The 12,955-nt window shown below is 29.0% G+C and overlaps 2 protein-coding genes across 6 annotated transcripts in view; both read left to right on the top strand.

Annotated features, from left to right (window-relative positions):
• The first annotated feature begins 9,098 nt into the window (after positions 1–9,098).
• Positions 9,099–10,264, top strand: LOC118450238 (uncharacterized). The gene is made up of 2 exons (XM_035885828.2): positions 9,099–9,347; positions 9,427–10,264. Exons 1-2 carry the CDS (start codon positions 9,273–9,275, stop codon positions 9,664–9,666), a joined length of 315 nt encoding a protein of 104 aa, XP_035741721.1. The 5' UTR covers positions 9,099–9,272; the 3' UTR covers positions 9,667–10,264.
• Positions 10,265–11,205: 941 nt separating this feature from the next.
• LOC118450247 (mannosyl-oligosaccharide alpha-1,2-mannosidase IA-like) overlaps positions 11,206–12,955 on the top strand; it is a 92,645-nt gene continuing 90,895 nt past the window's right edge. For all 5 annotated transcript variants that reach the window (XM_085656382.1, XM_085656383.1, XM_085656384.1 and 2 more), the window contains exons 1-2: positions 11,206–12,091; positions 12,954–12,955. The exon at positions 12,954–12,955 is cut by the window's right edge and continues 226 nt beyond it. In XM_085656382.1, the coding sequence (XP_085512508.1) occupies positions 11,690–12,091; positions 12,954–12,955 (404 nt within the window). In that variant the 5' untranslated portion in view covers positions 11,206–11,689. The remainder of the gene's footprint in view (positions 12,092–12,953) is intronic.

Below are 12,955 nucleotides of genomic sequence, written 5' to 3'. Positions count from 1 at the left end.
TGCTGTTAATTAGCACTTTTTTCTCTCTTCGTCTTTGCTCGCGATATTAATAATGAAATCGGGCATTCATTTACCCGATTTCGCCCAAATAAAGCATATAACGTGGTCTACGTTACATGCATTGCTTCGTACACTTAATCTATTTAATCGCGATTTACTTCGATATTTTGATATATCGATAATATATAAATGAGCAAGAAGACAAACCCCTTTCGCGACGGATAGATTCTGTCAGTCAAGTGGTGGATCATAATCCCGTTCTTTCATTAGAACAGCCATTTGATGAAAGGAATCGTCCGAGGTTGTTTTTTATATAAATTAAATATTTCAATAAATTAAATATTTTAATAAATTAAATATTTCAATAAATTAAATTTTTTAATAAATATTCTCTCATTATCCAATTTCATAACCGCATAATGTGTATGTATATATACGAGATATATGCATATTTCATACCTACATGTCAACACAGCTCTACCGCGGGTCGCTCAAAGGCCCTTATGCGGTGTGCAATGTAATAGAGTTGTATAAGGTTTTTTGCAACTCTAATTTTACCACGACGTGGTAACTATTATAATTATTATCATCATTATCTCCCTCCCCCTCTTCCTCCTTTTGTTTGAGTCCTTGCTAATAAGGTAAGCAATGAGACTCGTAGAGTCACAGCCCGTTTAGGCCTAGTTTATAAGTTAATCATTTTTTAGTTCAGGATTTTCAGCACTAATTATACTAATACCCGTTTCTCCCCCCCATGCTTTCTGCGTTCTCATCTATGCGTTTGCCCAGGTGTTACTCGTATGGGTGAGAAACAGTCTGCGTGGGTTTAGTTTTAATTTTTTTCCTTTTGGCGGCTGTCATTGTGCTGGTGATTGCACGGTGTACCTTGCACTTGTATGTGCGTTTTAGGTGGTGCATTGTACATCGTTTCGCGATAACTTTTTAATTAATAATAAATAAATATCTTATATTAATATCGTTTTGCATAATTACCACATGTTTCTGTGGAAAATTTTAAATACTCGTATATATTACTAGTATTCATATATATACTAGTATGTACTAGTATTTTTGCTTTAGTCATATATGCAATAATCATTAGCCGTGGCAGTCGATTACAGCAATTGGTACGTACTCCTAACACATTAGAACAATACGCGTTTGAACTGGGGTGTCGGAGGTGTCCCGGGACATGCTCTCTAGTGTAGGCTTTTGCACCCTGGTGGTATGTGAGAGAATCGTGGAGTGTATGTGTTGGTGTGAATGCTTTGCACTTTTTAAATATAGGTAATAGGCAGGCAGGTAGCATACCTTTTCTGAGTGAATGTACACATTTTATATAAGTAGGTAGGGACCGGAAGACTCTGGATCCGATTCTCACTTAGGAGTGAGAAGTCCTGTCTCCGGGGATTTGTGAAGTTTCAGCAAATTTTATAGTCATTCAGCATGTCTAAATTGTCTTTTATTCCTTTCTTTTTTTCTCTCTTTTTTTTTTCTTTTTTAGATTTTTTGCTGACACTTTGCATTGCGCCAACGTATCAGTATTCAAACAGTTCGAAAAACTTTGCACTCAATGAGAATATTAAATGCATCCCATATATTTTGAACTTAGCAAAGGATTTTGAACTTGTTTGATACTTAGTTATAAATTAACGCTTGCACTTCGCGATTCTTGAAATATTTTTTATATATTTTTTTTTTTTTTTATAAAATCTATATATTTATTGTGATCCTAAAATTTCATAACTGCATAATTTGTATGTATATATACGAGATATATACATATTTCATACCTACATGTCAACACAGCTTTACCGCGGGTCGCTCAAAGGCCCTTATGCGGTATACAATGTAATAGAGTTGTATAAGATTTTTTGCAACTCTAATTTTACCACGACGTGGTAACTATTATAATTATTATCATCATCATCATCATCATCCTACTTCTCCCTCTCCTCCGTTTGTGTGAGCCTTTGCTCAAATTAGAATCTACTTGCATATTTAAAATATTCCAATTCTCGTGGTTTTAACTTTTTACTGAAACTTTTTTATCTTTTAAGTGCAAGCAGTTAATCTTAGTTTGTAATAGGTTCAACGATTAGAATGAATATCATATCTGCTGGAGCATTCGATTAAATGTGCCTGTGTAATTGTGCACGGTTGGTGGATTCTTTGAGTCCATTGATTGTCCACAGGCTAGGATAGCTTTACGGATTAGTTCAAATATTTATCAAATATGAATCTTTTATTTTTATTTGTTTTTTTTTTTAAATAAAATAAATAAATAAAGATTGCTAGAAAATCGAGACGCACCCAGGTAGATTAGAAAACGCAGTTGAGAATATGTGTTGGGATTCGTCAGTGCCGTTTGGAGTGATTCATTCGCGAATTTTGTCATACCTCAGTGGTTATATTATTTAGAAGAAATCGATACTTTTCGTCGCAAGCACTTACCGCTCGTTAGGTTAAGTAATAAAAAGAAAAAGAAAGAAAAAAAAAACCCAGCGGAAACGTGTTTTTTACTTCCCAACTCCTTAGCTTGCGACTATTGCGTCTCGTTCAATTGCGTGCGTTAACACGAGTGGTTTGAGTCTTGTTGCGTAAAGTGAGATCAGGTCGGGATTAGGTCGGTTTAGATTAGGGACGATTTCATTCTTATAGTATAATCCATTGTGGCATGTCAATTTTTGCGGGTGCGTTGTTTCAAACGGTAGGGCGTTTTTTGATGCGTAATCTTATATTGCGTCGCACGTAAGGAATGCTCCAATGCAGTGGTTAGGGCACGAAGCAAGAAGAGGCTATATGCTGAAGAGGCCCCCACAAATTGTGGTTCAAGAGGGCAACTATCGACTACAAGTCATTTTTCAAAGGTGATCGGCATGTCGAACCCTTCGTTAATGGCTTATGGTCTTATGAAAATCCCATTTACCTTTTTACCACGTTGTCACTTATGCTCGTAGTAGTTTGATCCTGGATGGAGATGATGGACCATTCCATCTCCTTATTACGGAGTTCCGCACTCGCGTACGGTCTTTGCAATTAGAGTCAAGCTTTTGCAATATCATTATTAATTAATAAAGTTTTTGCATTGTTTTTCTTAAAGTAAAGTCGAGTCCTAGAGTTTTTTAAAAGTTGAGTCAATTATTCATTTTAAAGTATAGTCAAATCCCTTGCATTTTTTTTTCTTTTAATTAAAGTCCTCCCTCCCTTTACATTTTAAATTGAAGTCGAGTCATTGCACTTTTCTTTTTAAATTAAAGTCGAGTCCTTGGATTTTTTCCGTTTTATATTAAAGTCGAGTCCTTGCATTTAAAAGTTTTATAGTAAAGTAGAGTCTTTTTTTTGAAGTAGATTTTTTAGTTACAAAATTAGAATCACGCTCGTTAAATATTGTGTGGACGTCCGTTGCCTGCTGCAACATTGCACTCAGTAGTGCATCTGGATACCCAAGCATGTTGATTTTTAATTCAGAATAATCATATATTTTTTCTCTTTCATTTTCATAACTGCATAATGTGTATGTATATATACGAGATATATACATATTTCATACCTACATGTCAACACAGCACTACCGCGGGTCGCTCAAAGACCCTTATGCGGTGAATAATGTGAACACAGGCTTGTAAAACTATTTTTACAATTTCCTATTTTTACCACGAGTTGTAAAATGACTCATATGTGGTAACTATCATCATCATCATTATCATATTCATTATACTTTTGTAGTCTGATTATCCTGATTATTCTAATTATTATGATTATTATGATTGTTCTGATTAAAAATCTACAAGACTTGATGTACACATCGGAAAAGATATGCCTGCATTCAGGAATGCAGATGAATATATTATAGCGAGGATATACATTTCTCATTCAAAATGATCAAAAATGAATGGATGAATGCACTGATAAGGATAATTCATAAAAGGACATATAAATATTTTTGGTCTCCGATGATATATTTGTTTTTCAATATATTAAACTCATTTGACAATAAATAAAGAAAATTTCATATTATTTCATATATAGTAATTGACTGATATTTAAATGGTGCAAATGAACGAAAGAAATTTTGGATTATTTTGATAAGAAATATATAAGTCTTGTTAAATGAATGAAATAACATAAATGGAAGCCAGCACTCAGGAGTGCATATTGATATATGTCAAGGGTATACATTTTTATTCCAAAATTATCAACAAATAAATATGAAATGAGAGAACTACTAAGTATATATAAGAGAGAGAGAGAGAGAGAAAGAGAGAAAGAGAGAAAGAGAGAAAGAGAGAGAGAGAGAGAGAGAGAGAGAGAGAGAAAGGAAGAGATTATTTTTATTATATATATACATATATGAAAATTTCATACGAAATGCAAAAGAGATATAATGAACGATATAAAGATTATTAATAAATATTTATACATATGGGAATGAAATATGATTATTTTTTGGAATAAAAATGCGTAAGTCTTGGTATATAAATGAAACGATCGAAATGGCTTGCCTGCACTCAGGAGTGCATATGATAGGTTCACAGTAAGTACATGCCTGCATTTAAAAATGCAGATGAACATATTATAGTAAGGATATACATTTCTCATTCAGAAAAATCAAAAATACGTCAAGGAAAATGCACGTGTATATAATATAATAAATTAAAGAATATGATAAATAAATATTTAAATTTTCTAGTCTTGTAATATTATTGTAAAGAAACGAAATTTATCTAATAATAAATCAAGAATATTTCATACTCTTCCTAATACAGTGATATATTTATATTTAAATAGAGTAGATATAAATGAAAAGAAAATTTGAATCATTCTGATCAGAAATGTATAAATCTTGCTAAGCGAGCGATATGATACAAAAATAACAGCCTTGCACTCAGGAGTGCATAAATTATGTCAAGGATATACATTTTTATTCCAAATTATTTAAATTATCAAATCAAAAAGAATTCGTAGATATATAAAAAATTATATTTTTATTTTATATAAACATATGTGTGTATATATATATATGTATATGAAAGATTCATGAGAAATATGAAGCAGAAATAGCGAATGATATGATATAAATGATACGATGATTTTTTATTAAATATTTATGCTTAATTAATGAAATTATTTTTTGGAATAAAAGTGCATAAGTCTTGATATATAAATAAAACGAATGAAAAGGCTGTCCTACACTCAGGAGTGTAGACGAAAATAATTCAAAATAGGGACAGGTATGCATTCAGGAATGCACCTGAGAATACTCAAGCATATAGATTTTTATTTCAGAATAATTTAAAATTTTTTTATGTGATTATTACTAAGTAATAATTTTATACAGTTAGTAACCACGAGTTGTAAAACGAATCATATGTTGTAAACCATCATCATTATCATCGTATTATATAGATTCTAATTATTCTGATTAAAAATCTATAAAACTTGATGTAGTTAGAAAAATTAGGATCTGTTATAGCAAGCAGTAGCAGTGAAATAAATTCATTTAATAAATTCGTAAGAATAATGTGCAAAAATATATTAAAACTAAATTGTCTTTAATATATGTAATATTTTTATATTTATTCGTATTTTTCTCTTTTAATACTATTTCATATACATATGCAAAGTACATGGTTCTAGAATTGCGATATTGTATTATTATATTTTTTATAATTCAATAAATAAGAAATTATCATATATATTAATATATATATATATATATATATATATATATATATATATATAAATGATGTAATATGTATATCTGACATTTGATGTAACTGCTTACTTCGCGTTAATATAAACGTAATAATATAATATGTATGTAATCTATCGATTAAATCTAGATCTGATCTCGTTATGGATATATTTATGGCGATATATAAAATTGTGTACGCATTTTGTAATACAACACAAGGTGCAGTATACTTTTGTGCTCTTCCTTTTTTTTTTTTACGTGTCTTAATTGCTTAAATATTATAAAATATTTATAATTCTTTTTTCTTTTTTCACAACGTGTCTTGAATAATTCATAATTTGTATTTGTAATTGTATTAAACAATTGACAGTTTATTAAATAATTCTTTCTATATGTATATTTCTATACATTTATACATCAAATTCATTCATAATTTCATATTTTGATTTAAATGTAAAACGTGTTTTCTAATGCATCGAAAATTCGACATATTCAATACTAATTTTGTTGTTATTTTAATACTTTTTTCTTCTTATATATATTTATATATATATATATATATATATATATATATATATATAAAATATAGTTATATATATACATATAAATACAATATATATATATATAAATACAATATATATATATATATAAATACAATATATATATATATATATAAATACAATATATATATATAAATACAATATATATATATATATATATATATATAAATACAATATATATATATAAATACAATATATATATATATATAAATAAAATATATATATACAAATACAATATATATATATATAAATACAATATATATATATATATATATAAATACAATATATATATATAAATACAATATATATATATATATATATATATATATATATATAAATACAATATATATATATATATATATATATATATATATATATATATACATATATAAATACAATATATATATATATAAATACAATATATATATATATATATATAAATACAATATATATATAAATACAATATATATATATATTTAGTATTTGTATATATACATATATATATATATATATATATATATATATATATATATATATATATATATAGATATATAACATCCATATATATATCAATGGATTTTAAGAACAATATCGAACATAATATTTCAAGAGTTGTTACTATGGTAATAAGTGACATAAAAATAAATTAATAAATATTCTGAATGTATTATGTGAAATAGATTTGTGTTTCAGGTTTTACAGATGCTTTAATTGACAAAAGTCAAAGAAAAATAATAATGTGGAGATTTAATTAATTATTGAGGATTTAAATGAATAATTGGAATTATAAAAAATAAAAAGCAACGGAAGACAAATTGTCTGCAATTATTTTCTTTTTTATTCATTTGAAATATTCAACAAAATTTTTAATCAATCTAAACGGAGTTGATTTCTGTTTTAGGAAACATCATCTAAATTGGCAAGATCGGATTCTACGTTTTTGAGAAAATGTGTGCATATGTGTGCGTATAATTTTTATTTTAATATATGTTTTATATTCAGAAATAAAATTATAAATTTCTTATGACCACAGATCGTTTCTTCAGTATATAAAATTTGCATATTGATTAATAATGCTTTTTGTTTAATTATAAAATATTTTTGATGTTTTATGTTTATAGGTGACTGTGAACAGCTGAGTACTGATTTATTATATGAAATTTGTTCATTATTTTGATTATTCTTCTTTAATTATGAAATGTTTTCGATGTTATATGTTAAGATCATTGTTGATTTATAATAATAATTGTTTATAATAATTGTTTCAGTTGCATCTTGTTTAATTATTAAATGTTTTTAATGCTTATGTTTGCAGGTGACTGAATAGTTGAATGCTGATTTATTATATGAAATTCGTACATTATTTCGATTGTTTTTTGTTTAATTATAAAATGTTTTTGACGTTTTATGTTTACAGATGACTATGAACAACAGAATGCTGATTTATTATATAAAATTCTAATATTATTTCTATTCTTTCTTGTTTTATTATAAAATGTATGTATCAATGTTTTATGTTCACAGATGATTGCTGATTTATTATATGAAATTCACATGTTATTTCGATTGTTATTTCGATTTATAAATTATGAAATTATTTAGATATTTTATATTTACACATAGTTATGCTCTTTACATAATATTAAGAAATTATGTATAGAAGTATATGTTATATGATAATATAACATACGTAATGCAACAAAAAAAAAACAAATTGGCTAATTATTAATCTTACAAAAGATAAAATATTTTTGTTGTATTATAGACGATAAGACAGTATTTATATAATATTATATACTCTTATATAATTTTTATATAAGATATATAATCTATGTTTATGATAAGCACTCCGTCCTATTTTTTATTTCAGCATAATGGACATCCAGTTTAGTTTAATGGGAATAGAATTCCTTATGATGGGCTCTATTCTTAACCGGTTAGGTAGGTCGATATCAGACGAATTCAAAAATTTTCGTCTAATCATGATTATTTAGAAAAAAATTTTTAATTCGTCTCGCGATTGATTTTCCTTCTTTCAAATTTTCAAATTATAATAATTATAATAATAAGAACATGTTATAATAATTTTATATAATTCAAAGCAATTGATATTAACAGTAGAGTCTTTAGCCCGTGGGTCTCCGTATGCAGCAACCTCCATGTGGTGAGACCTGGAAATCGATAATACTTGTCATATATGATTAATTCAATTAACATAAGTATTATCGAGCTAATGGCTGCATTTAAATTTAATCAAAATTTATTATGTATTCTATAATGACTTTTTTCTATCTTTTCGTATTATTCATTTCTTTTGTCTAATGGAGATATAGAAAAATGATTTTATTATTTAATATATTTATTATTATAACGTTTTTCAAATGATATTCACGTATGCAATTTAATATTTTTTTATTAATGTGATCATATAATTATTAGAGCGTAAATATATGTACGATTGCGTAGAGCAAACCATACGTACCTACATATACACACTCACACATATCCATCCATACATTCAGACACATATACACACACACACACACTCACATATATATATATTTATATATATATTTATATATATATATTTATATATATATGTATATATATATATATTTATATACATATATGTTTATATATATATTTATATATATATATTTATATATATATATAAATGTATAGTATTTACATTATATATTATATACATAAATATATATTTCAAGAATAGGGTTCCAGGAAGATACAAGAGCCCAAACACTAACTCCTCACCAGCAATTGGTACCAACGACAGGTTGCCTACCCTGCGCCAATGACGTCATCACTGTTTTGCGTCAACGAGTTGTGATCATATGTGTTTTAAGAAATCACTAGTACTACGCAAGCACCTAGAAGAGAGGGCGCTTAAGACGCCATGTTATAGACGGAGACTATAATCGGAGGTGTTACACGCTAATACTATTTTGAGGTTATAATTCTTTACGCTTTAGTAATTCTTTTTTAGATTTAATTATTTTATGAAATCATGCGCTGGTAAACGATTAAAAATGTTTGGGCACGAATTAAGTGACGAAAGTTCTTCTTCTCTACAGGTAATTTTAATTAATATACTTTTACGTATGTTTACAATTTTGATTTATATATGATTAATAGTGATTTTATTTTTGTTAGAAAATCTCAAAGAATATTGAATTCTACATAACTGATTTTCCAACACTTATTAATATTTCTTATTACGTCAATAAAATCGTATTAATGAGAGATGTCAAAGATGACACGGAAATGGTACTAATCAGTGCACCAAGAAGTTTTAATCAGAGCAACAAGTCTACGAATATGTGTATGCTACGAAAAGTTGTTGAAAGAAAAATGAACAGTAATGGGGAACGTATCGAACCAGAAAAAGGATGAAGAAGATTATTCGATGGAATAACAGCCAATATCAAAGAATTTCAACATATAAAAGGCAAACATATTTGTTCCAATTACTAATGCACTGTACAACAAAATTCCTTTCTAATGATGATGCAGAGCATATTGTAAACATTATTGGTATTCCAAGTTCAGATTTATTAGAAAGTAATTTGTATGTAAGGAGAGTATTACTGAATAACTGCCATTATATTGAAGGAGTTCTATTATCTAACAATATAATATAGTACCATTTCTTACGATATGAAACATATTGGAAATATTATGGATTGAAGAAGAAGGATTGAGAAAATTTAGTAGAATATTTGATAGGAAAGGTAGAGTTATCTGAAAAATTAAATCAGGTAAAAGAATGATGCAATGGCTATATTATGAAATAGCATAGTCGTAAAATTGAATTATATGATCAATTATAAATTATATATATGAAAAACGAGAATTTTTGGTCTACAAGTAGTTTTGATAATTTAGTTTTAAGTAGTTTTTATTAAGTCATGATAATATCAGATCAAAAATTTTATCTCTTATATTTGATAAATTTATTTAAACATATTACATACGTAAGTCGAGAATTGTTTATGTCAAAGTTTTATTAAAAATTTTAATTATAAATGTAGTAGAAAATGTGAAAATTGAAAAAGAAATTTTTTTAGAGATGATATATAAACGTTTTTTTCCAACTCATCATCATCTTTAAAGTTATTATTTTAATTATTTCTTTATCATATTCCAGAAAACATTTGACCTTTTCTAGAACAAAGATGTAATTAGATTCATACATTTTTTCTTTAACTTTTTCATATAAATGAAGCTTCATTGAAAGCTCAATTAAACTGTTGGGTTTAACATTCGTTAACTGAAATAATTTTTTTTTTGTAATTTTTGTATAAATATGCAATCCTCATTTATTTAGGTGTTTAAATATCTTGATAAATTTTTTACAATATTTGATATACTAATTACCCAACTGATTTAATTAAAACAAAAATGTTTGAATGACAAACGAATCCACTTAGTAATCAAGTTCCACAATAATATAATTTATCCAATTTCTGATACTCCAGATATTTAATTGGTAAGAATAACATTGTACCATGTTTGTAATCTTTTTCAGAATAATTAATTCATATGTCTAAATTTATTACTCATTGTTTTTAGTAAAAATAATATTTACATCAATAAAAAAAGAGAAGAAAATATCTAGGAATCTTTTTAACTCAAATCTTAAGTTTGTAAGACTTTTATACTTTTAAAACCTAACAAAAAGTATAAATTGGGATTGGTTAGAAATGAATTCTTAATGATACTAACATTCAAAAAATAAAAAAATAAAGTAAAAATAAAAATTTCAAATTTCGATATTAATTTGAAATCGCTTGGTTGAAGAAGAATCATTGAAATAAATAATAACTGTTCAATTTATATATAAAATAAAATTACATTTTATTGTTAAATTTTGTTATGTATTAGTGACGTCGAATAAGATAGGTGTTCGGCCGGTTGTCAGGTGGCGTTGCTGTGGCATCATGTCCGTAATGGCGTGTAAGGGGCAAAGTAAAACGTTGCAACGACGCACACGCGAGTGCGCTCCGTTTCGTCGGGTCGTTCGTGATTGAGAGAAAGAGGAAAGAAGGAAGAAAGAAAGAAAGAAAGAAGGAAGAAAAGAAAGATAGATAGAAAGAAAGAAAGAAAAGGAAAATAGAAAGGAACGAACGAAAGGAAAGAAAGAGAAGGAACTAGAGAAAGTATAGAAAGTTAGAAAGAGAGACAGACAGAGTGAAGTGTGTCCTCTCTTCTTTTGGTGATCGTCGAGTTGTCATAAAGTAACCAAGGAAGGAGACGTTTAGCCGCTTCTTCTTTGGCAATAGTGTGTCCGTGTCGTTAATTCCGTTCGCGTGATATACGTTTGATATCGTGCCATTCGATCCAAAGAAAATTACCCAAAGGAGACGCGAATTATATATACCGTCGAGGAGAGTGTCGTGCCTAGTTGTTTAGTGCAATGACGTCGGCGAGTGGAGGCATCCTCCCGTCGTATCAGAGACTGGCGAACGGCGGCGCGCCGGCGTCACTGTTTTCGAGACGTTCCTTCCGGCCGCGCGAAAAGTACCTGATCCTCATAGTCTTCTTGACGTTCTTAATCGTCTGCTTCGGCGCGTACTTCTTTCTCCCGGACTTTGGCGCCGGTGGTGTCGCAGTGGACAGCGTTTATCGCGTCTACCGGCATATGCAAAAAGCAGGGCCAGACCTTTTGATACCAGCACCACCTCGTCGTTCTTTTGGCGATTCATTCAACGATGAATCTTACTCATCTCATCATCCCAATGCCTTACCTATGCCACTTGGCCACGAGGCAGCCGGTAACCTCGACGTACATCTCATCGAGGATCGGTTGAAGCTTCAGGTGTGCTAAAGGAGATCTTTAAGAATTTTCATCATACGTGTTCTACTTTCTCCTCTTTTCTCTCGTTCTCCCCCCACTTCACTTCGCCCCCCCCCCGTTTACTCACTCATTCACTCAGTCATTCATTCGCTCCGTTCGTTCGTTCGTTCGTTCGTTTACTTTCGTAAAAAACGATGCGTTGAATATACGGTGAAATCACGGTCAAACGTCAAACGTATGGATGGAGATAAAGAGAGAGAGAGAGAGAGAGAGAGAGAGAGAATGAGAAAGAGAAAGAGAGGGAGAGAAAGCATGAGAACGAGGGTGTGAGAGAAAGAGAGAACATTTGCGTCACTTGGCCTCGACGTTCGTGCGAGAGAGAACACGAGTGGCGCTGTGTATACGTTCGTGCGTCTCCGTCCTTTCCCGTTTGTTTACGTTCGTTACCCCGATCTCCCGCGATGACGCACGAGTAGAATGCACGTGCAGACATGCGCTCTCTGTTCCGCACATGCGTGTTTTCGACGGATTGGCGGGAATATCTGAAGCTTACTCTTTTTTTTTTCTTAGCTTTTTTTTTTTTTACGTTATTCTTTAATTTTATCGTTTTTTATTAATCGAATAAATTCATTTCCCTTTAATTACCTTGAACGACATCATAATATAATAGAGTGAGTAATAATGGGGAGGAGGTACGTTGCATTCAATGAGATCGTTTTACAAAATGTCTTACGCTATTTTTTTTTATTTCTTTTATTTATTTATTTATTTTTTTTTTTTGATTATTTATTTATATTAATTCTTTTTATGAAAACAATCTCTTCGAGCGACCGTCGTCAAATTGAGAGGAGAAATTAGATGCACTTTGACGGATTAATTTCAGGC

The sequence above is a fragment of the Vespa mandarinia genome, chromosome 4 (assembly GCF_050613455.1).
Source record: "Vespa mandarinia isolate Hongniang chromosome 4, ASM5061345v1, whole genome shotgun sequence".
Taxonomy (NCBI): Eukaryota; Metazoa; Arthropoda; class Insecta; order Hymenoptera; family Vespidae; genus Vespa; species Vespa mandarinia.
Note: the sequence above shows the minus strand (reverse complement) of the source record. Positions and strands in the feature narration are given on the sequence as shown.